The sequence below is a fragment of the Neoarius graeffei genome, chromosome 18 (genome assembly GCF_027579695.1).
Source record: "Neoarius graeffei isolate fNeoGra1 chromosome 18, fNeoGra1.pri, whole genome shotgun sequence".
Classification (NCBI taxonomy): domain Eukaryota; kingdom Metazoa; phylum Chordata; class Actinopteri; order Siluriformes; family Ariidae; genus Neoarius; species Neoarius graeffei.
The window spans coordinates 53,241,543-53,265,033 of NC_083586.1; the positions used below are offsets into that span (position 1 = coordinate 53,241,543).

Below are 23,491 nucleotides of genomic sequence, written 5' to 3' on the forward strand. Positions count from 1 at the left end.
GAAGTGAAACTTGCGAGAAATTGTTGCGATTTTCTCTTTTTGTGATTTAAAATTGAGTGATATGTTAAATATTAAGTTATTACTGAAAAACTATTGATTAAAAAAAACAAAGACACTGAGAAATGGTCCTATAAACAACTTTACCAATATAAAAGATTACCAGGACTACAAAAATGCAGAAAAATAGGCTTTACTTATCCAAATGCTCCTGTTGGTTCAAAAGTTAAAGTGCAGAGAACCTCACAGCACAACATGAAGTTACCTTAAAATATAATATAAATGCCTCAGCTCTCATGTAAGAAAAAAAACCTATTAATTCTAGTACTGTGTGCAGGCAGTCTCTCCTGAAGACTAAATTAAACAATAATTATAAAATAAATGGCTCAGGCTTCATAGAAGAAAAAAACAATTTGAACAGAATCTCACAGTATGATGCTGAAGCTGCCTAAACAATGGAAAATAAAATACCATTTTGGCAAAAATGTTGGCATCCATTAATTTCTTGTATTAAGTAAAAAATAAAGTGCACACAGTCCTTCACTGTAAACATAACACACTTTCAGTAACAGAATTTAAGCCTACAGAAACACTGACTCGCACATGCAGTGTTGCCAGATACTGCTGACGTTTTCCAGCCCAAAATATGTTCAAAACTCGCCAAAATGCACTTAAAACCGCCCAATCTGGCAACACTGCGCACATGCTGCTTCTCTTGAACGTATACACGGAAGTAAGGCGGAAGGTAGTTTGTCGACGTCACCTCAAGACGACGCCAACGATTGGTCAAATTTGCGGGAAAGTTGCGGTGATTGGATATAATTCCAACACCGCCCTGAATTCGCGGGGATTGGTTGAATTTGCGTTGAAGTTGCAAATCGCAACATCGCGAAATCCTGGAGGGTCTGATTAGAACCCTGAATATGCACTACGCGATAATTATTAGCAATGGGAAACTGCATTGCGAGCCCGCGATGTGCAAATGTGAATTCCGCTAGTTGTTGAACATCCCGTAATGATAACATGGACGTGGTCTTTCCGAGTCAAACAATCGCAAATCGTAATGGAATTTCATCATAATATGAATGAATAAACATCGTTTTTCACGCAAGTTGACATATCTGGGTAGTTGCCCGATCGGGCAAGCATTTGTGAGAGTCTGGTTGTCCGAATCTATTGAATGGTTGCCCCGGGCAATCGGGCTACTGTTAATGTCGAGCCCTGTCAATATTGTGTGCGTCCCACATTTCAGTTAACTTCCACACTTAAAAGAATGGAAACTAATTTTAAATCAAGTTCAACGTCCTTACATGATCACTCAAAGCATGGTTTGTTAATGTTAGCTAGCTGGTTCTGGCTGCAAAGTTGAATTCTGGGTAAAATGTTCTATGTCTATAACTGTTGGCGTTTCGATGCTACACACCGTGTATCCTGTGCGTAAATGTTTTGCCGAGATAAAAAGCGTCCCACATTTTAGGATTCCGGAGATCGCCGAAGCAAGTGAGCAACAATATCACGTGACCACCGTGGGATGTTTTGACCTACATACTTTTTTTTTTTTTTAACCAAAACAAGTCGGCGTGAGCAAACGTGAAAATCTTGCACAATTTTGTAACAGTCAGAGCTAAAGCTCTAAGTGTAATTCTTCAGGAAGGAGAGATTTGCACTTTCATGTTTTAGCCGTCTTACTTGGAGAGAAATGGTTGAGGGAAAGACTGTTTATAGCTGCTATAATGTAAGTAGTTTTATCTATCTGACCAAGTTCGAGACCATTTTTCACTCCTAAGCAGGATTGTGTGTATGTCCATGCTGGTTTTTAATGTTCAAAAGTGCACATCGGATCATTTATGGTTCCCCCTGGACCACAACCTTGTACAGGTTTATTCCTCAATATGTAAAATGACCAAATTAAAGTGTTAAAGCTGGGAAATAACTAAAAGACTGAAGTACACACTAGATGATTGTGTTAGGAAAAACGGCCTCAATGAGGCTGTAGCTCATACCGGCCAAGGCGCCCATAAAATCGTAAATGACCGGTGGCGCCACCATCTTGACAACTTTTATGCATGCTCGCCTGGGGAACATTTGTATACGAGTTTGATCAAAATCTGATCAATCCTGTAAGAGGAGTAGCGATTTATTTTAATTAATTTTTTTTATTTTTTGTAAATTGTGGAAAGACGACGACAACGGATGGACGACGTGTGATCGCATAAGCCTGCATAATCCTACAGGTTTTTTTTTTTTTTTTTTTTTAACTTTTTAGCCAGTGTGAGAATGGGTTCCAGCAGTGTTGCAATCGAGTCACTAAACTTCTTTGAGTCCAAGTCCGGTCTCGAGTCCTCAGTGTTCAAGTCCAAGAAATTTTCTTTAAATGACGAGTTGAGTCCGAGAACCACATCATTTGACGGTGGCTGTTGCTGTCTTTATGTGAAAGCGTCTCTGCTACTGTGTTGGACTAATGTTCCTGCTCGACTGCCCCATTTTAGTTAATAGGCTACAGATACAAAGCTCGTTCATCACTCAGCAAGCCCCGCCCACTATCAACAGGACAAATAACATGAGAGAGGGTTAACACTAGCTAGTTCATCGCTCAGCAAGCCCCGCCTACTATCAACAGAGCAATGAACATATCGTGTCACTTCCTTCTCTGGGTGGAGTCTTACCAAATGACGATTGAAGTTCGAGGTTGTCCCCGTCGTCTCCTCGATAGTTCTTCTACATATGGAACACATAGCAGTGCATTTTTTCCCACTGCACGCGAAGTCTGTATAAGCAAAGCGGACAATCCTAGGGGCGTCTCTACAGGTGTTTTAGCGCCATTAACGTTAGTTTGTTCCTGAACTTGACGTATGGACAGGTGAATGTGTGCGTTTTTTTGCCTGAAATTAGTATAAAAATTAATCTAGATATCTTTTGCCGAATTATTATGGCATGTTACAAAAAATAAAGAAAAAAATCCGAGTCCTTGTCTCCAATTTACAAGTCCGAATGCAGTCAGTGCACGAGTCAGAGTCCAAGTCAAGTCACGAGTCCTTAAAATTAGGGCACGAGTCGGACTCAAGTACTACAAGCCTGGGTTTCAGTAAGACGAGGAGAAAAAGACTGTAGAAATTCAATGAGAAGTTCCCGTGCATGAGCTATTTATTTCCGTTCCTCACCTGTTCATTTAAATGCAGAGAGAGAGAGAGAGAGAGCAGATTTTCATGTTCATGTCATATTCCTAACAACAGGAAGTAAACCCATGAGGATTTATGCTAATGTCCTTGGGACTTCACTTTAAAACCCCAAAAAAACAAAGTCAAGCTCTTGCCATAAAGAATCCTAGAACAGAAAATATAATTGATTCGAAGCTCCAATGCAGGTCTTTCTGGAAAGTTTCACAACCTTAGGCAACAGTACCAACCATGAAAAAAACATTACTGCTGTCAGACTTTCTCCGAACTTTCAGTTTCTTATGCAAACTAAGAAATGATAAAGATCTGTGTAAAGATCAGTGTAAGGGTTGGCTGAGACCCAAACTCATCCTCATCCTTTCTGTAGGACCGATTCTAAAGTGAAACTTACTTTTCACTCCATAGGGTATAATATAAAGGGGGGGGGGGTTATACTTTCTCTTTGATAGTTATCATCTCATCTCATTATCTGTAGCCGCTTTATCCTGTTCTACAGGGTCGCAGGCAAGCTGGAGCCTATCCCAGCTGACTATGGGCGAAAGGCGGGGTACACCCTGGACAAGTCGCCAGGTCATCACAGGGCTGACACATAGACACAGACACCCATTCACACTCACATTCACACCTACGGTCAATTTAGAGTCACCAGTTAACCTAACCTGCATGTCTTTGGACTGTGGGGGAAACCGGAGCACCCGGAGGAAACCCACGCGGACACGGGGAGAACATGCAAACTCCACACAGAAAGGCCCTCGCCGGCCACGGGGCTCGAACCCAGGACCTTCTTGCTGTGAGGCGACAGCGCTAACCACTACACCACCGTGCCGCCGAAAGTTATCATATAGCAGTATTTTTTTAAATTATTGAAATTTGTTTTACTTTTTAATCTTTTTTGAGCTTTTTTTTCCCTTGTATTTGGAAAAATAATGTTTTGATCTGTTTGAGTATTTTTGTGTTCAGATTTTTGTTTGTGTGTCTATTTATTTAGCATGAATTTTGTGAAAATTTCTGCTTTTCTGTGAAAAATTATGTATTTTTATCATTTTTGTTTTTGGACATTTTCTATGGCTGGTTTATTTGAATTATTTTGAGCATTTTTGTGCTTTTTGAAATTAAATTTGTGTTTTTTGATATTTTTAAGCTTTTTTAGAATTTGCATGTGGCGGCACGGTGGTGTAGTGGTTAGCACTGTCGCCTCACAGCAAGAAGGTCCGGGTTCGAGCCCTGGGGCCGGCGAGGGCCTTTCTGTGCGGAGTTTGCATGTTCTCCCTGTGTCCGCGTGGGTTTCCTCCGGGTGCTCCGGTTTCCCCCACAGTCCAAAGACATGCAGGTTAGGTTAACTGGTGACTCTAAATTGACCGTAGGTGTGAATGTGAGTGTGAATGGTTGTCTGTGTCTATGTGTCAGCCCTGTGATGACCTGGCGACTTGTCCAGGGTGTACCCCACCTTTCGCCCGTAGTCAGCTGGGATAGGCTCCAGCTTGCCTGCGACCCTGTAGAAGGATAAAGCGGCTACAGATAATGAGATGAGATGAATGAGATGAGAATTTGCACGAGAATTTGTTAGTTAGGAAAAAAAAAAAACTGTGTGTTTTGGAAATGTTCCCATTCTAGCATTTTTGTGTTTGAATTTTTTTTTATTAGTATGTGAACACTAATCGAATTTTACCGTTTTTATTTTAATTTTTTTGGACAGTTTTGTATTCAACTGGTCTTTTTTTTTCTCCAGCTGGAAATGAGGAGGAGGAGGGTCTCACTGCGGTGAAGAAAATCCAGAAGGAGAGCGGACACAGGAAAGGTACATTTTTGCATAGTTCAGTCCAGACAGAGCACTTGGTGGGAATAAGCAAATATTGCATTAAATTTTACTGTGTCCAGGAAATGTGAAAGGATTTTTTTTTTTACACTGCTGCATATTTATTCTCACCTATCTCAAGTGGTATAACATTTTGTTGGTGCTATTTTGCTTTCAAATACACTGGGGAACTCAGTTTGATGAATTTTCTGCGAGAGGAAGTTAATGAGGAAGACGGAAGTACCAGGAGGCAGGAAGGTTGTGCCTGCATGACAGAAAATGGGAGTAGAACATTTGATAAATGTGCAGGCGCTGAAGAACACCGCCCCCCGGTCAGACACATTGTCATGCAGATGTGATCTAGATGAAGGCGCCCCCTTATCCCCACTTTAAACTCCCACCCATCCGCCTTCTTCCCACCCATCCTTCTGATTTACTGTCAACTCCACAACATGGCACCGATTTCTCCAAACTAGGCCGAGAGAGAGAAAGAGAGCGAGACGGGCACAGCCTCCAGTGTTTAATCTCTGTGTGGGGTGCTTGCACTAAACGAGAAATGAACATGTTTGCGTTTGACACGGCGGATCCGGAGACAGCTGCTGTCTTCTTGCGTGTGTGTTTGTGTGTGTTGCCTCCCCTGTGTGCTGTACGATCCATCACATTGGCACTCCGCGACAGGCTAATGATGTCACTCAGTCAGGTGAAACCACCTGTCGCGGGAAACGGTGCTTAAACTGCCAGCGAGAGCTACTCATCACCTTTGCAATGGGATGTGATTCATTACAGAGAGGAGCAGACGCGGGACATGCTAATGTTTCTCCTCTACTGTGATTAAATACAGAGATTAGGATCTGTGTTAATGGTTTATGCAGCACTGGGTGATCTCCGCAGGGTCGAGTGTGTTTGCTGCTCTAACACGGCTATGATTATGGCTGCATGACGATGGCTATTTAAAAAAAAAAAATCAGGGTTTTTACCAGAAAAAAATTCAAAGCCCAAAACTGTAATCCATCCAGACGCAGGAGGTGAAGGTCACAGGATCCTGATTATGGACAACCAATTTAATGCCCTCCATGCAGAGAATAATTTCTATAAAATGACCAAAGTACAACTGGCATTGATTCTGACTGCTATTTTTTTTAATTAGCTGAGACAAAACACAAACAATTTCCAAAAGAAAAAAAAGTCAGATACCTAGGGCATAGTGTTATAATCCTTGTGGCTACTTGTGAAACATTTGAAGAGTGGGTTGACCTTGTACAAAGATGATTTGTATGCAGCTCTTGCAGTTGAATGGATAACGTTGTCCGCTGGCAGTACTTTTCTGATATGGCTAAGAGGAGAACTGCAAAGTCAAATCCTCAGCTCTGTACCTCATATGATATTATGATAGTACTGGCAATACTGGGTCTGACTCAGTGACTCAATTTGTTTCGGCCCAACCAAAGAGAGTACGTGCTAATACTAAAAGAAAATGAGCAAGCAAATGTAATATCATACCAAAAGAGCAAAGTACTTCCTTCCAGTTTTGGCTGTGAACTGTCAGAAGTCTTCCTTCAACCCGATCTCCTGAGAAATTTGTACAAATTTGAATGATCGAGGACAATGTGATTCGGATTTTTATTGATTTCACACAACGAAGCCTTAAGGAAAAATGTTAAGGCTAACCTTACCACAAAGGCCAGCATTAAGTTTTGTACCTTGAATTTTTAAACCTTGCTCAAATTTGCAATTGTGAGACCATGTTCATTCCTCAGCAATTGTCTTTGGGTGAGGAACTAATATTAGCAACTTGGCATGGAGAGTATATTCACTACTCCCATCCAGCCAGCCATTATCCGTAGTCACTTATCCTAAGGGGTGTTCACACGGCACGTATTTGCATCGATGCTGCACCGATGTATTTTGTTGCGATATATCTTGCACCGGTGTAAATTTTGTGGAGGGTTCACACGTCACAAACCTGCTTACTCGAGAGAAGCGTGTTAGCGCCGGTGCAGCCCCACTTGCGTTCACACGGCAGTTTTTGCGACCGTGCTATACGATAGTAATAATGCAGAAATGAAATATGCGCATGCGTGAAAATGTACTTCCTTTTCCTGGTTGTCGTGGCATCACCAAGCGCCGGGAAAACAACGTGGATGAAGACACCAGTGTTGCCGGATACTGCTGACGTTTTCCAGCCCAAAATATGTTCAGATCTGCCAAAATGCACTTAAAACCGCCCAATCTGGCAACACTGGAAGACACGTAGTTCTGCTGTTGTTGATATTCGCCATTTTGGAAGCGCAAAATACCAGGATGCAAATTATGCAATGCCCGTATGTAATCAACTCTCCTCACGCGTAGCGAGTCTACCCCTGTAGCGTTCAGACATCCCATTTTATATCGGTGCTGCCCCGCAAACTAGCATTTACTTCGGAGTAAATTTCTTAAACCACCTCCCGAGCAGGGTTAGATTTGCACCGGTTTAAGCAGCTTTCAGGGGCTACACCGCTATAACTTTGTACCGTGTGAACGCTCTACCGGGGCAGCCCCGGTGCTACACCGGAGTAAAAGTTGCCGTGTGAACACCCCTCTATACAGGGCTGCAGGCAAGCTGGAGCCTATCCCAGCTGACTATGGGCGAGAGGTGGGGTACACCCTGGACAAATTGCCAGGTCATCACAGGGCTGACACATAGAGACAACCAACCATTCACATTCACACCTACGGTCAATTTGGAGCAACCAATTAGCCGAACCTGCATGTCTTTGGACTGTGGGGGAAACCGGAATACCCGGAGGAAACCCACACAGACATGAGGAGAACATGCAGACTCCACACAGAAAGGCCCTCATCGACCGCTGGGCTCGAACCCAGGACCTTCTTGCTGTGAGGTGACAGTGCCAACCATTACACTGCCGTGCCCCCCCCAGTAGCCAACCATCACAGTTCGCACTTATTTGCTGTTTGACAGCCTGTGGAGTTACCTTAAATGGAGGCATCAAGAGTAACCCCAGGCCACTTTGTGGCAAAGTGCACGGTAGTTGCAAATCATCTGCATATTCACTGCCAAGACTTGCCAAGTAAGCTTGTTCAAGAATCTGGGAGTGTATACAAGTGATGGGAATAGGTGGCACAGTGATGCAGTAGTTAGCACTGTCTCCTCACAGCAAGAAGGTTCTGGGTTCGAGCCTCATGGCCGATGGGGGCCTTTCTGTGTGGAGTTTACGTGTTCTCCCCATGTCTGAGTGGGTTTCCTCCGGGTGTTCCAGTTTCTTCCCATGTAGATTAGGTAAAAATACCCAGCCACTGGTGTTGCACAAGCCAGTACATATTTGGTGCCAGTTGCAAGCCTGAACAGATTGGGGAGGGTTGTGTCAGGAAGGGCATCTGGTGTAAAACCTTTGCCAAATCAAATATGTGGGTCATAAATTGGATGATCTGCTGTGGCGACCCCTAACGGGAGCAGCCAAAAGATGATACGAGTGATAGGAACGCATGGTTTTGTAAAATAACCAATGGTATGCATGGATCCACCAGTGATTTTATAGCTTTATACGGCTTTCAGGAGCTGTATAAATGAACTGCATCTCTAACGCCAAACATTTCCAATGACATGCAATCCCATTTTGGTTTTGTGCCAGGTACCCTGAATGGAAAGATAGAAAGATGGAGCTCTCTGCATACACACCAAGCTGAAATTACTTTGAACACTAGTGCAACTTATGGGTGTAAAAACTGGACTCTAAAAACAAATGATGATAAAAACAAAATGGAGGCTTTCGAGCTCTATGCCTATCAGAGATTACTCAGTCAGCTGGACTGAAATGAGAATGAACCAGTCTATATTGGAAGAACTTCAAACCACATACCAGTTGCTACAACACATCATGGAGAGGAAGCTCAAGTACTTTGGACACATTACTAGAGCCAGCAAGCTTTCTTTTGTTATCCTACAGGGGAAAATAGAAAGTCAGAGGCCAAGAGGCCAACCGAGCAGAAGATGATCAGATGACATCAAAGACTGGAGTGGGATGTCACCGCGAAATGTAGCGAGATGGCATACAACAGGAAACAGTGGCGAGATGTGACTAAATCCATGATCTCTGACCCTCATTCATGAGGAAGGAAACAAATGATGAGATGACGACCCTGAGTGGAATGGTGGCACAATGGGTAGCAAATCCAGGGTCCCAGATTTGATCCTGATCTTGATTTATGGTGTGTGCAGAGTTTTTCCAAGTTGTCTGAGTTTCCTCCCACCTGCCAAAACAAACCTGTGGGTGGAAAGTCAGCTCTAAATTGACCCTAAGTGCGAATGAGTGTCTGAATGTGCCCTGCGGTGGACTGGTGTCTCATCCAGGGTATAGTCCCACCATACGTGCCTAGGCTGCAGATCCATTGCAACCCTGACGAGGATAAATTGGATACCAAGGATGATTGAGTTATTGGTGGAGCAGTACTGTGGTCTAAGAATGTTTGTTTGGTTTTGTAGACCTCAACCTTGATCTTGGGGGGAAACCGTGGTACGCAAGAATCTGCCAGGACTGTCAGGAGCTGCATGATGGAACTGAGACTTTTGGCAAAATTCCTACAGGTTAAGACAGCACCCAAGATGGTCAAGGGGGGTTATATTTGATTAGTCATCTAAAAAACTTAGCCATGACATAACGGAGAATCCTTCTGTACAATTCTGTTTTTCTCTCGGCTTGCTAGGATTTTCTTGTGAGCAATGTTGGCACCCCTGTGATTAGATGCTGTGATGTTCTGTGACAGAAATAATGTCACATTTGAAAATCTTGCAGCTTCCAAATCTTAGCCTCCTCCACCATGTAGAAATATCTCCGTGTGAGGCTCTGAGTGAGTGAACAAGGACGGCCCACTGGAGACGCCCACAAACCCACAGATCCGTACCATCACAGTGCCTTTGTGACAAGGCAAGTCAGAAGCAGGGAATATTTGTTTAACAAATAACATTTAACGTTAAAGTTCCTGTCATTGCGTTCTAGCACTTTTTTCATGACTTTTTTTTTTTTTTTTTTCTCTGCTTCAGATCTTTGGTGTTCCATTATATTACATTGCAGGTATTGAGCAGATGCTCTTATCCAGAGTGGTGTACAACATACCCAGAGCAGCCTGGGGAGCAGTTGGAAGTTAGGTGCATTTCAACCATTCCTGCTGGTCTAGGGAATCAAACCAGCAACCTTTTGGTCCCAAAGCTGCTTCTCTAACCGTTAGACCATGGCTTCCCCGTGTTTCTGTTGAAACACTTTTGATACGACATCTGCCTGTAGCATGTATGCTTATGGAGTTGGTATAATATAGTGGGATTCACGTAAATGAATTCTGACATGCCATATACTCCCAGTTTAGAGTTTCATGATGATATCTGATATTCCACCCGCCGAGGTGAACTGACAAAGGACCTGATGATGAGAAATGCATGATGTACGTCATAGCCCATAATATTTTCTCAAGTCAGACTGACATTGTGGTCTGAATTAAGCCTTAACAAATCAGAACAGTAATTTGCCTTCATTTTCGCTGTACGCACATTTCACAACTTCATACAAGTTGGCATCTGGTGTGTGTAGTCGGTGTGTATGTGTTCCGAGTGTGTTTGTTAGCAGTCATCTGGTCACTGCCGCAGTGAACAGACCTCGGCACAGTCAGCTTTGTCCCCGTGCCCTAGTGGAGCGGGTGTTTTGGAAAATGGCCATCGAGGACCCCTGCATGTGATGCAATTGCTTCAGCAGCCCAACACTTATCAATCACATGCTGTGTGTCAAAGATGCTACACAGCCACACACTTTTTAAATTGGAAATGTGTGCGTCATGGGGCTATACAACCTTCCAAAATACCAAACGCGCACATAATGGTATGGCAGAAGCGCATAGACCTCATCCTTCAGTAAAGGTGTATTTATCAGCTTGACCTTGATGATCTGCTCCTGTCCTTTTAATCAGATACCGACCGTGACACTGCAATCATGACATGAGAGAGGAGGAGTGCAAGAAACCCTTCGTCCTCTCTTGTATTTTATGCCTTTCATTGATTTCCACTCCACTCACCCTGCACCGAAAGAGAGAGAAATCTCATCACAGCCATCCTTCTTTCAATTTACCAATCTGCCAATGTCTAGTCTCCTCCTTCACCTCCTTGGAGAATGGCTCTCTGTCCAATCTGGCGGAGTTTCAAGAGAAGCCACCACATTGGCACACCTGTGCCTTTCTCCGTTGCCAGGCAGAAGTGCCATCTCGCACACACGGGCATCACATTAACAGTGTGTGTGTGTGTTTTGCTGGCGCTCTTCAAGGAAAGAAGATGTCTTTGTTGGTATCGAGAAATGGCAGGACGCCAGACATAGCTCCCACCAGCTGGCACGCTGGCAGACTGTTTCCAGGCTTCTCATTACTGTCTCTGGCACCTACCCTAGGATTGATGGGACTGAGAGAGATAACAGGAGTTTTTGCAATTGATTGTCTTGATCCACAAGCTGGGCTGTATATTTATTTTATAATGAGGCAACCTGTCAGACCATAATCAGGAGAAAACAGATACCTGTGTGAGGTCAGGTCGTCATGTTTAGGTCTCGGATTCTCATCCTAATGGCAAAATCTGCAGGCTTGACTTCTTAACCTGTATGAATCCTCCTTAATAAGGGATGTGACACTACATCACATCCTGAAAATAAGTCTTATTCTTCTGTAAGCGCTTTATCCTGGTCAGGGTGCAAGTGGACCGGAAGGAAGTCTGTTCCAGGAATACTTGGTGTGAGATGGGAATACGTCCTTCAGTCCATCCATACATTTTCACATACTTATTCACACCTAGAGGAAAATTTCCAAAACCGCACGTTTTTGGAGAGTGTGCGCGGAAACCAGAGAACCTGGAGGACACCACATGGACACTACGAACCACAACTGGGTTTCCTGGAGCTGTGAGGCAGAAATGCTCCCCACTGCATCACCTTTCCACCAAATTCTTTCCAATTTAGTCCAAGACCATTCAAATCTGCTAGCTAGCTAGTCTCACAAGCCAAACCTCAGTAGAATCCATTGTTTCTTCAAAATAACTTCCTACAACCAAAGGACCAGGTTGTCTGATGAACAAGAAGAGAAAAAACGAGGTGAGAAAGAGGAATTATGTTTCACAGATGTTCCACAATGTTACTTCAGAACATGACTATAAATGATAAAGTATGACATGTTTGTACTTTAACAAATAAAAACCAGAACATCAAGGACGTAGTAGCTCATCTGGCCTGCCATCAAAACAACCACGACGACCAAACCGTCAAACAGAACTGAAATGTGACAATGTGAGAGAGGACCAACCTCCACGACAAATTGTTTACAACAGGAAAATCAACAAAGGATGAAATTTTGTTCTCCAAAGGAAGATCTGCCCCAAGCATCGATTAGAATTGAATTCACATGATGGATGAGAGAGGAGAGACAGTTCTAGTCAGAAGAAAATTTGTTAAGTTGAGCTAATTACTAATTTATTCGCCAAAAATTGACAGTACAATGACCAGGTTTTGTGCAGAAGGTCTAGTTCTTTCAAATAAAACACTCGGGGGTGGGTTTCTCAAAAGCCTCTTAACACTAAGAGCATCTTAACTAGGAGAGAAAGGGTGTTTGTTGTGATGCTCGCTCTACCATTTAACGATGATCTTTGTGCTACAATGCTTTTGGGAAACCCACCCAGAACTGAAATTCATTGAGAACTGCGGGAGGGAGGAGACATGATTTAACTGAATATAAACAAAGTTGTAAACAAATTGTTTACAACAGAAAAATCAACAAACGAATGAAAAGTCATGCAGAGCACGATACTTGCGAAAATCACAAAGAAACGGAAGTTATGGCCGATTAAGTGTTTTTACAAGATTTGACCTTTGTGACCTTGACCTTTTGACCTTGACCCACCAAAAACGAATGATATCTTTGAACCCTGGTGAGTTGATCTGTGCCTTTTGGCGAAGATTGGTCAAGAAATGACGACGCTAGAGCACCAGCAAACTGATTGAAGAAAAAAAAAATCTCTGATTTTCGCAAGCAATGACCAAGTTTTGTTCCTCAAGGGAAGCTCTACCCAAAACATCGATCAGAACTGGAATCGGTTGAGAACTGAGAGAGGAGATAAAATTTCTAGTGAGAGGCCTGGAAAACTCGTTAATTCGGCCTAATTAGTAACTCATTAGTAAAAGGTTAGACAAAACAATGACCAAGTTTTGTGCGGCGTGATGAGTTCTTTCAAACAAAACAATCGGAACGGAAATCCGTGGAGAACTGATGGAGGAGATACGATTTAACTGAATTGTGGACGACGGACGGATGGACGTAACGCCATGGCAATAACTCATCAGCCTTTTGGACAGATGAGCTAAAAACAACTGATACTTTTGGGAATATTTAATCAGAATGTGGTATCGGAGGATAAAACATTACAGTATAGGCATTGATCAGACACTCTTATCCAGAGCGACATACAACAAGCAGTTTGGGGTTAGGTGCCTTGCTCAAGGGCACTCTAGCTATTCCTGCAGGTCCAGGGAATCAAACCGGTGACCTTTTGGGCCCAAATCTGCTTCTCTAACCTTTGTCATGGCTTCTCCGGGGTGGTTTTGTCCGTTGGACCACATCACCCCGTCCCATTGCTGATTTATTTTCTTATAACGGCGCATCCCAAATAATAGCTTTATTCCTTCATTATAACATCGTCTTGATGTTATAATGAAGGCACGGTGGTGTAGTGGTTAGCACGGTCGCCTCACAGCAAGAAGGTTCTGGGTTCGAACCCAGCGGCCGGTGAGGGCCTTTCTGTGTGGAGTTTGCATGTTCTGCCCGTATCTGCGTGGGTTTCCCCCACAATCCAAAGACATGCAGTTAGGTTGACGTGGGGTGGCCTTGGGCTGAGGTGCCCTTGAGCAAGGTACCTGACCCCTGACTGCTCCCCGGGCACTGTGTGTGGCTGCCCACTGCTCTGATACCCTTTTTCCACCAAATCAGTTCCAGGGCTGGTTCGGGGCCGGTGCTGGTTCACAACTCGTTCAACTTGCGAGCCAGCTGAGAACCAGTTTGCTTTTCCATAGCTCGCGGTGCTAAGCGAAGCCACATCATTACGTCGCTGTATACGTCAGTTACGTCGCTACGTTTGCATAAACCTTGGCGCGAATATCGAAGCAACAACAACACGGAGAAGAACCAGCAACTACAACAATAATAGATGACTTCGCGTTTGTACAGCTGCTGCTTCTCGTCGCTTAAAAATGGCGATCTTTCGCGGTCTTGTTATTGTTGTTGGTCTTAACAACTTCGCCCCCCCGCTAACGTAAGCGGTTCTTTCCTCTGGCCCAGCAGAGAGTTGGTGCTCGCCTGGAACCGGTTTTTCTGGCCCCAGAGCCAGTTCTTTGTCAGTGGAAACAGAAAACCCGGTTCCAAACTAAGCACTGGCCCCGAACCAGCCCTGGAACTGCTTTGGTGGAAAAGGGGCACGAGTGGGCTTCAGATGGGTTAAATGCAAAGGATGAATTTCACTGTGCTTGAAGTGTGCATGTGACCAAATAAAGGTTTCTTCTTCTTCGTTGAAAATGTACATGTTGCTCTAAGACAGTAATCAGAGGTTGTACATTGCTAGTCCATTAGTTTATCTCGGATTCAGGACAGTAGGCACTGACTTCTGACTTCTTACTCACAGCTCATGAACATCTCACATTCTGTTTCATACACGCATAGCTGCCTCACTGATATGAACCAGTTCAGGATTCGCTCTCAAAATCTGTCTCAGGCCACCGGAGCGAAGTGATGGAGCTTGGCGAGATAAGCGTGGAGATGAGGGGAAAGAGTTCGCCGGCTGCTTGGAAAATGAACAAGATGAGAGACTCTAAAAGGGACACATTTTAAATTGTGTGCGAGAGTGGGATTCATTGGCAAATCTTAAGAGGATTATACATAAGTACATAAGTATGTGAACGGGAGCGGCGGTGAGGAAAGAGTGGTTTTAAGAGACCGAGAGAGAAAATTATCATCACGTTTTCGCTATGAGGTTTAGAAATCGAGTTTTCTCTCCAGTTTTATTTGATATTCGTTCAGATGGGATTGTGAAGCGGCTACAGCGTATTCTGGGTGTGGGTGGGGGTGGGTTTAATTCAGGAGTTATAACCTAACCCGGTCATACTAGTCACCTTATTAAGCATTTATTACAATATTTAAACGCCTTTCAGCGAAGAATTTTACTAAATAGAATAATCGAACGTGTTTGGGACATGGGTGAGCGTTTTGTACTAATGAAGGGTTGCCAGATTGAAGTCGATCTCTTCCCGCAAAGAGGGCAATTAGTTTAATGTGCTTGGTAATTACAGTGATTGCGTGACTATAATTAGTTTAATTATGCGGTTGAGTAGTCGGCTCAGGAACCGTGCGTGTCGTGCCCAGAGCACGATGTCGACAAGCTGATACTTCAGATATGTTATTATGAGCAGCGGTGAATATAAATAGTCCTATAGCTGTATGCTGCTAATATGAAGCATGATTCTATAATACCAGTGTATAACATATTAATTAGATCTCATAGTCGAGTAATATGATGTGAAAGGGTTAAAACTGAACTGTTTATCAACACTGTCGTGACAGTCTTGGGGTTTTTTTGTTTTTCCAATATTTGTCAGTCCTCTCACGGCTCTCTGTGAATATTTTTGTTCTCCTTCACTTCCTTCTCCAGCGATGGATAAAGTAGATTGATAGCTCGAAGGTCCCACCAGCTAAAAGGCAACCAGGGAATGTATTGTCTCCTCAGGCAAGGACGTTCCATAGGGACATGCTGTGACTGATTCAGATCGTCTTCTTTTTTTTTTTAAACAGACAGCTAGATTTGAATGGCACAAATCCAAAGTTTTTTTTTTTTTTTCGTCAGTGTTCTACGGAAGCCGCGAGAGGCCCTTCATATAATCTTTTTTTTATTCACCTTGTTATCCCGAGATAACGACATAATTAATTCAGGATCTCGAGCAAACAACACAACTAATTCGAAATCTCGAGAAAACAAAACCGTTATCCCGAGATAACGACATAATTAATTAATTAATTAATTAATTAATTCAGGATCTCGAGAAAACAACACAACTAATTCGAGATCTCGAGAAAACAAAACAATTATTCCGTGGTCTCGAGAAAACAACACAACTAATTCGAGATCTCGAGAAAACAAAACAGTTATTCCGAGATAACGACATAATTAATTCAGGATCTCGAGAAAACAACACAACTAATTCGAGATCTTGAGAAAACAAAACCGTTATCCCGAGATAACGACATAATTAATTAATTAATTAATTAATTAATTAATTCAGGATCTCGAGAAAACAACACAACTAATTCGAGATCTCGAGAAAACAAAATTATTCCGTGATCTCGAGAAAACAACACAACTAATTCGAGATCTCGAGAAAACAAAACAGTTATTCCGAGATAACGACATAATTAATTCAGGATCTCGAGAAAACAACACAACTAATTCGAGATCTCGAGAAAACAAAACCGTTATTCCGAGATAACGACATAATTAATTCAGGATCTTGAGAAAACAACACAACTAATTTGAGATCTCGAGAAAACAAAACCGTTATTCCAAGATAACGACATAATTAATTCAGGACCTCGAGAAAACAACACAACTAATTCGAGATCTTGAGAAAAGAAAACAATTATTCCGTGATCTCGAGAAAACAACACAACTAATTCGAAATCTCGAGAAAACAAAACCATTATCCCGAGATAACGACATAATTAATTCAGGATCTCAAGAAAACAACACAACTAATTCGAGATCTCGAGAAAAGAAAACAATTATTCCGTGATCTCAAGAAAACAGCTGAGATTTCTAGCAGAGCTGCGCCCCCTGTGGGTCAGACTTAATGCAATCTCTCCCTGTGTCAACCCCTGATCAAAATATTGCCTTATTAGGTGATCGATTATTCCAGACATTCTAATGAGCAAAGTTGCGTCTATACAGAATGAGAAATAGCCCCAAAGTCAGCATATCACAAGTCTCTTGGCGCACCTGAATGAACCATTTCTCAGCTGTTTACTCGAGATCATGAAATAATTGTTTTGTTTTTTCGAGATCTCAAAATAACGGTTTTGTTTTCTCGAGATCTCGAATTAGTTGTGGTGTTTGCTCGAGATCCTGAATTAATTATGTCGTTATCTCGGGATAACAAGGTGAATAAAAAAAAAAAGGATTATATGAAGGGCGTCTCTCGGCTTCCGTAGTGTTCTGCTATGGTCAGTGAAAAAGTCTAGTGTGAAAAGTGTCTCTGTAACATCAGCCCTATCAGGATTGTCCTTCATGAGCCAGAAGACACCGCAGCCTCAGCATGTACAGCAATCAAAGCGATCAAAAGTTCACCGTGACATATTGAGTCATTTAGTGAGACAGCAAAGAGACAATTAATGTCAGCGCATCAGATTAAAATGCAAATTAATATAGTCGGAGTCGTGCTTGATGATTGGCTGGTGAAGGATATGGTTAATTCGTTTAACGTATAAATTACAGTCGCTGCTGACAGACGGGGCGGAAGAAGGAGAACCGCTTTTGGCTCGCAGGCTTTCAAGGTCATTTCACCATACTGCAAGATGTTCTTTTAGTCAGAACAGAGACAGGGAGACGGACTGCGAGAGAGGTGTATCATAAAAACTTTTTGTCTCATCGCAGAAGTCCGATTTGCCGTTTTTGAACCGATTCATTTTTCATTTTCCGAGAATCATTTTGTCAGGATTATTAGCTCATCTGGCCAACAGGTGATGAACTTATGCCATCGTGTGTTTTTCGTCGCTGTCCACGTTTCACGAAAATCGCTTCTTCTTTCTCGGTTCTTCACTAATTTTTGATTCTTTTTGGCAGGAAGGTCGATCTGCCTGGGGTGCATATAGCTTCTACACAAATGTGCATAATTGCAATTAATAATGAAGATATGGAGTAATTAATCAAGCCCTAACGAGCAGTTTCCACACACATCGCTTCTTCTCCCCTCAATTCTTCACCGATTTTGATTCTTTCTGGCATGAAGGTAGGGGTACCTAGGGTGCACATAACTTCTACCCAGATTTGCTTCATTACAATTATTAATGAAGTTATGGACTAATTAAAGGGGAACTGAAGTCATTTTTAAGCTTGCTTTATTTCTTAATTAACGTGTTATTCGATTACGTTTTCGGTTTTAGTAACCTTATATCGTGACTCGTATTGGCAACTAACTGCAATTAAATATTATACTTATCGGCCTGTTTGGTTTTTAGCCATGTTGAATTTAGTTCGTTTGGTCCACGGCAGGCATCGCTTATCTGCGCGATCTTCACGAGAACTTGTGCGAGACTTCGAAACGTGACGTGTCAGCCAGGTGTCAGTGCCGCCATTTTGAAAACTGTTTTCCAAACGAAGTATTGCACAAAAACGAGTTTAAATGACAATTACTGCCTACTTTTTTCGAACTTTCCTGATTGCTATCAAAACAAACAAAACTTCCGACTTGATCACGTCAGCATTCAAAAGAGGGCACGTGTGTCTTTTGACAACATTGACAGGCGTCGGTCATTTTGATTTCCTCTGTACGTTTTACTTCCATCATACGATGTCTCACACAGGTCTCAACGAATCTCGTTTACGGCCATTGCTTTGACATACGGACTGATATAGTACAGAGCGTATTTCAAACACTCAGCTTGCTACAGTAGTGACAAAATAGTGATCAAAAATGCATTCCTGTATTTAATAAAATTAGAGAAATAGAATTTTGATGATAATAAAAAATTTGCCTTCAGTTCTCCTTTAAGCCTTAATAAGCAGTTCAACAAAAATGGCTTCTTCTCGGTCAATTCCTCGCCATTTTGGATTCTTTCTGCCAAATAGGTCGGTATTCCTAGGGTGGATATCGCTTCTATGTATAGCTTGTATATAGTGTATATAGCTTACAGCATTTATTGCGCAAGGTGGCCCACTTTAGATCGTTCCTTCTGGACTAGACGGGGCCGGAGTGAGCTACACCATCATTGACGGTCTTGTTTACAAATACAAATCTTTAATCATCAAGGCAGAAATAACGGATCGTGATATAGGACTAGTCCATGTTACTGTATATTGCAGCTTAGCTGAAGTTCATTTGTCATGGGAAAAGACTATAAATGTGTAACATATGCAGTGGGTGTGACTGAGCTTAAACAGACAAACATTTTCCTAAGTAATGCAGTTTTTTTTTCTTCTGCTAAACACCAGCTGCAAAATAAAAAATAAAAAAAATGGAAGACACACACTGGACCCGCATTCATGCAGATTGCTTCCTTCAGCTCGAACCCCAGTTTGTGAAAAAAATGCTCCAGTTAATTAATTTTCTTGAACAGTTTGAGTGCAGAATTTGAGTCATTAGTGAATTCAAAGGGTGCCAATATTTCAGGACTGTACTGTAACTTAATTAAGCCTTGGATGTCTCTCATCTCATCTCATTATCTCTAGCCGCTTTATCCTGTTCTACAGGGTCGCAGGCAAGCTGGAGCCTATCCCAGCTGACTACGGGCGAAAGGCGGGGTACACCCTGGACAAGTCGCCAGGTCATCACAGGGCTGACACATAGACACAGACAACCATTCACACTCACATTCACACCTACGCTCAATTTAGAGCCACCAGTTAACCTAACCTGCATGTCTTTGGACTGTGGGGGAAACCGGAGCACCCGGAGGAAACCCACGCGGACACGGGGAGAACATGCAAACTCCGCACAGAAAGGCCCTCGCCGGCCACGGGGCTCGAACCCAGGACCTTCTTGCTGTGAGGCGACAGCGCTAACCACTACACCACCGTGCCACCCCAGCCCTGGATGTAAAAAGAAAAACACTCAGTCGTAGGGTTTGTACAAATCCAATAGGGTTCATTCGAATGGGGGAAGGCCATGGACTAATGGTTAAAGAAGCAACTTTGGGACCAAAAGGTCACAGGTTTGATTCCCTGGACCAGCAAGAATGGCTGAAGTGCCCTTGAGCAAGGCACCTAACCCCCAACTGCTCTCCAGGCTGCTCTGGGTATGTTGTATGTCGCTCTGGATAAGAGCAGCTACTAAATGCCATTAAAGGATAAGGCAACTTTTGTACAAAATCACCACAAATAGATAGATAAATATATAAAGTAATCGATCATGGAATTTATAGAGAAAGAACAGACCGCATAACAGTATCTTTTAACTTTTAATAATATGGGCTTGCGCTGAGCTCAGCGAAGATGCGTTCCGCCATATTGATCTACTGCGTGACGTCATGCGGCCCACCACTGAAAAGAACTCTTCAGTGCTTCATGGTAATAAGGTAAAAAACCAGTACAATCGCTTCTTCAAAGTTTCACCAAATGGTTTTATTTATGCAACTTAAAGCTCATAATACTGTATAACTTTGGTCGAGTAAAAACACGGAGCAAAAACATGGCTGAATCCTGAATGACTCCTATTTGTTTAAATAGGGGACTACATAGGCGGTAAAATGTAGTTTCTTTTTCCCTGCCATGGAAGCGCACTTGTATACCGCGGAGGAAAGCAATTTGCATTACAGCTGTGAGGCGGCTCGGCTCGGTTTTCCCTTTCGGGCACTCTCGTTTTCTGTTAGAATCTCATCTCATCTCATTATCTCTAGCCGCTTTATCCTTCTACAGGGTCGCAGGCAAGCTGGAGCCTATCCCAGCTGACTACGGGCGAAAGGCGGGGTACACCCTGGACAAGTCGCTAGGTCATCACAGGGCTGACACATAGACAACCATTCACACTCACATTCATACCTACGGTCAATTTAGAGTCACCAGTTAACCTAACCTGCATGTCTTTGGACTGTGGGGGAAACCGGAGCACCCGGAGGAAACCCACACGGACACGGGGAGAACATGCAAACTCCACACAGAAAGGCCCTCGCCGGCCCCGGGGCTTGAACCCAGGACCTTCTTGCTGTGAGGCGACAGCGCTAACCACTACACCGCCGTGCCGCCCTGTTAGAATTTGGTAAAGAAAAAAAAATATATATTATTTACCAGCTTACCGGGTCCATGAACATAAATCTGACAGCTGACAAGGTCGGGATATAAACGAATCGAATACAAGCCACCCGCCGGGACTCCTACTGTCATCACAGTGATCTGTTTGTAAACACTGTTTTCATGGGCTCAGTGACGTCACAGATCAGAGGGAGGCGCAGATTCTGATTGGTTTATAGTTGCCCACAATCTCAAAATGGCTGACTCCTCCAACTTTGACTCCTCTGTGTCAATTCATGATTTCAAAGTTAAAAATATTTTTTCATGTTCGATATATAATGGGAATAATTAACGGAATTGATTACGTATATGTTTTTCTCCTATTACACACCTGGTTTTGTGGAAAACCGGCGTTACCCTTTAATGTAATGGACTGCTTTATCCTGGTCAGGTGGTCATGGTGGTTCTAGAGCCCATCCCAGGAACCCTGTGCGTGATGTGATTTTATTTCATTTCATTTCATTTCATTCTATTTCTTCGGAAATGAAAATCCCACAGTCTCTTTTGGATCTCCTATCTTGGATCGAAGCAATAAAGATGATCTGCCATTTCAACCTACTTTTAGACTGGAGCAAAAATAAATCACCTCAGGCGAGTCAGGTTTGGGTTTTTTGCTGCGATGAAAGTGAAACCTCCCTCAAATTCCAAGCAACGATCTGCTAGAAAACAAGTCACACAATCCCTTTAGTTCCTTCTTCCGTGTGTGGGTGGGTGGGTGGGTTTTGTAGGTTTTTTTTTTTTTTTTTTTTGCTGCTAGCAAGCCTCCTCCCTATCCCGTCTTCCACTGAGGCCTGTTACAGGCTAAGGCTACCTATAATCCACTTAGCGTCGAGAAGCGAGCCACATCGCATGCTTTTAATAATTGACCTCGTTTCTCCTCAGCTATTGTGTCATGTGTCAGGGGGAGCGAACCTGCCAAATACCAGAATTAGCATAACATGAATAGCTGAGGTAATTAAAGCAACGATGTGCATATAACTGCAGGGGTGAAGGGGTGTACTTTTTTTTTTTTTTTTTTTTAACAAGGCACCATCATAAACGGGGGTTCAGCATCGGAATAATGTACAGGGCAAGTTGTTTGTAGTGTAAAACTAAAAAAAAAAAAAAACCTCCCTGTACGTTTATATTACAGGCAGCAGATTGGCCAAGTCATTATGCTAATTCATATTTATAGCATTTGTCTTACGAGAAAAGTCACAATGTAAACAAATTTGCTTAAAAAAGAGGAAAACTCCTTTTAAAAAAGCCTCTCGGAGGCATTTATTAATCCAACAACTTCATTTCACTCGCTTTTATGAGAAGATAACTTTGCTAGCTAAGTACAGAAGTAGAATGTTTAATGTAAGAAGAGGCTAGCTGTTAGCTAGCTATGTTAACACTACCGCACCGGTTAGCTGTTGTATTTTATTACACTACGTTCAGACCGCAACCTGAAACGACCCATATCCGATTTGTTGTGAAATCCGATTTTTTTGTTAGGCCGTTCACATTACCAATTATATGAGACTTGTATGCGATCTCCAATATGAACGGAAAACGACCTAAAAGTGTCCCGCATGCGCAAATTGACACGTAATAAGCACATCTACGTAATACGTAAACCAAAAAAAAGTGCACTCTTCAAGTTTAATGATTGTTTGTTTGTTTGTTTGTTTAATTATCTGGTTAGTGTTAAAGTGTGAGGTCTCATGTGTGTTTTTGTTTCTGAACTGAAATGAAAACGTGTAGCCTGGTAACGAGGGTTGACTCCTAAATGTCTCTCTAATTTCTATATAAGTGCACTACATGTTACTAGGAAGTAATGGATTTTTAAACTCTATATAGTGCACTCGAGCTTCAGTAGGCAGTCATTTGGGATACGGCCGCTGTATTACCAAACTTAATTCAGGCTTAATAATTTGCACATATTTATTTCGTCATATTAATAAACTTTTTCTACATTTTTATAAATATTTATTTAGATTGTTTATAGCCAGCTGAATTCTGCAACTTCTCTCAGCGCTGGCTCAAGGTGCAGAAACACCAGTGCAGTTTGCGATGGAGATGAGGCGAGACCTGGCGATGTGGTTTTTGTGGCGGCGGCGGAACTCACACAATAATCTGATTAATGTGGGCAGCAGACTAATGAGACCGAAGGTGTCAAATTACTGGAAATTTCCAGAACAATCTTATAATCTTGTAATACAGGATGGTTTAAGTTATAAATCAGTTATAGAAACTGTTTTATTTAATCAGGCTAACAGATAAACATCCAGGTCCCTACCAAATCCACCATTAGCTTGATCAATTCTATAAAAGTCTATTTAAATTCTGAAAACTGTACAAATGTTGTTTTCCGCCAAAGAGGCGGGATTAGCCAACGCAGAATAGTGACGTTTGTCTCTTGTTGATGACATGTAGGTCGCATGAATGCGACCTGTCCGGTCAGACTGCAGTCGCATGTGAAAATATCGGATATCCATCGGAATT

The 23,491-nt window shown here is 42.5% G+C and overlaps 1 protein-coding gene across 2 annotated transcripts in view; it reads left to right on the plus strand.

Annotated features, from left to right (window-relative positions):
* dhrsx (dehydrogenase/reductase (SDR family) X-linked) overlaps window positions 1-23,491 on the plus strand; it is a 136,882-nt gene that overhangs the window by 40,108 nt on the left and 73,283 nt on the right. For both annotated transcript variants that reach the window (XM_060898995.1, XM_060898996.1), the window contains one exon: window positions 4,903-4,971. In XM_060898995.1, coding sequence (XP_060754978.1) covers window positions 4,903-4,971 — 69 coding nt within the window. The remainder of the gene's footprint in view (window positions 1-4,902; window positions 4,972-23,491) is intronic.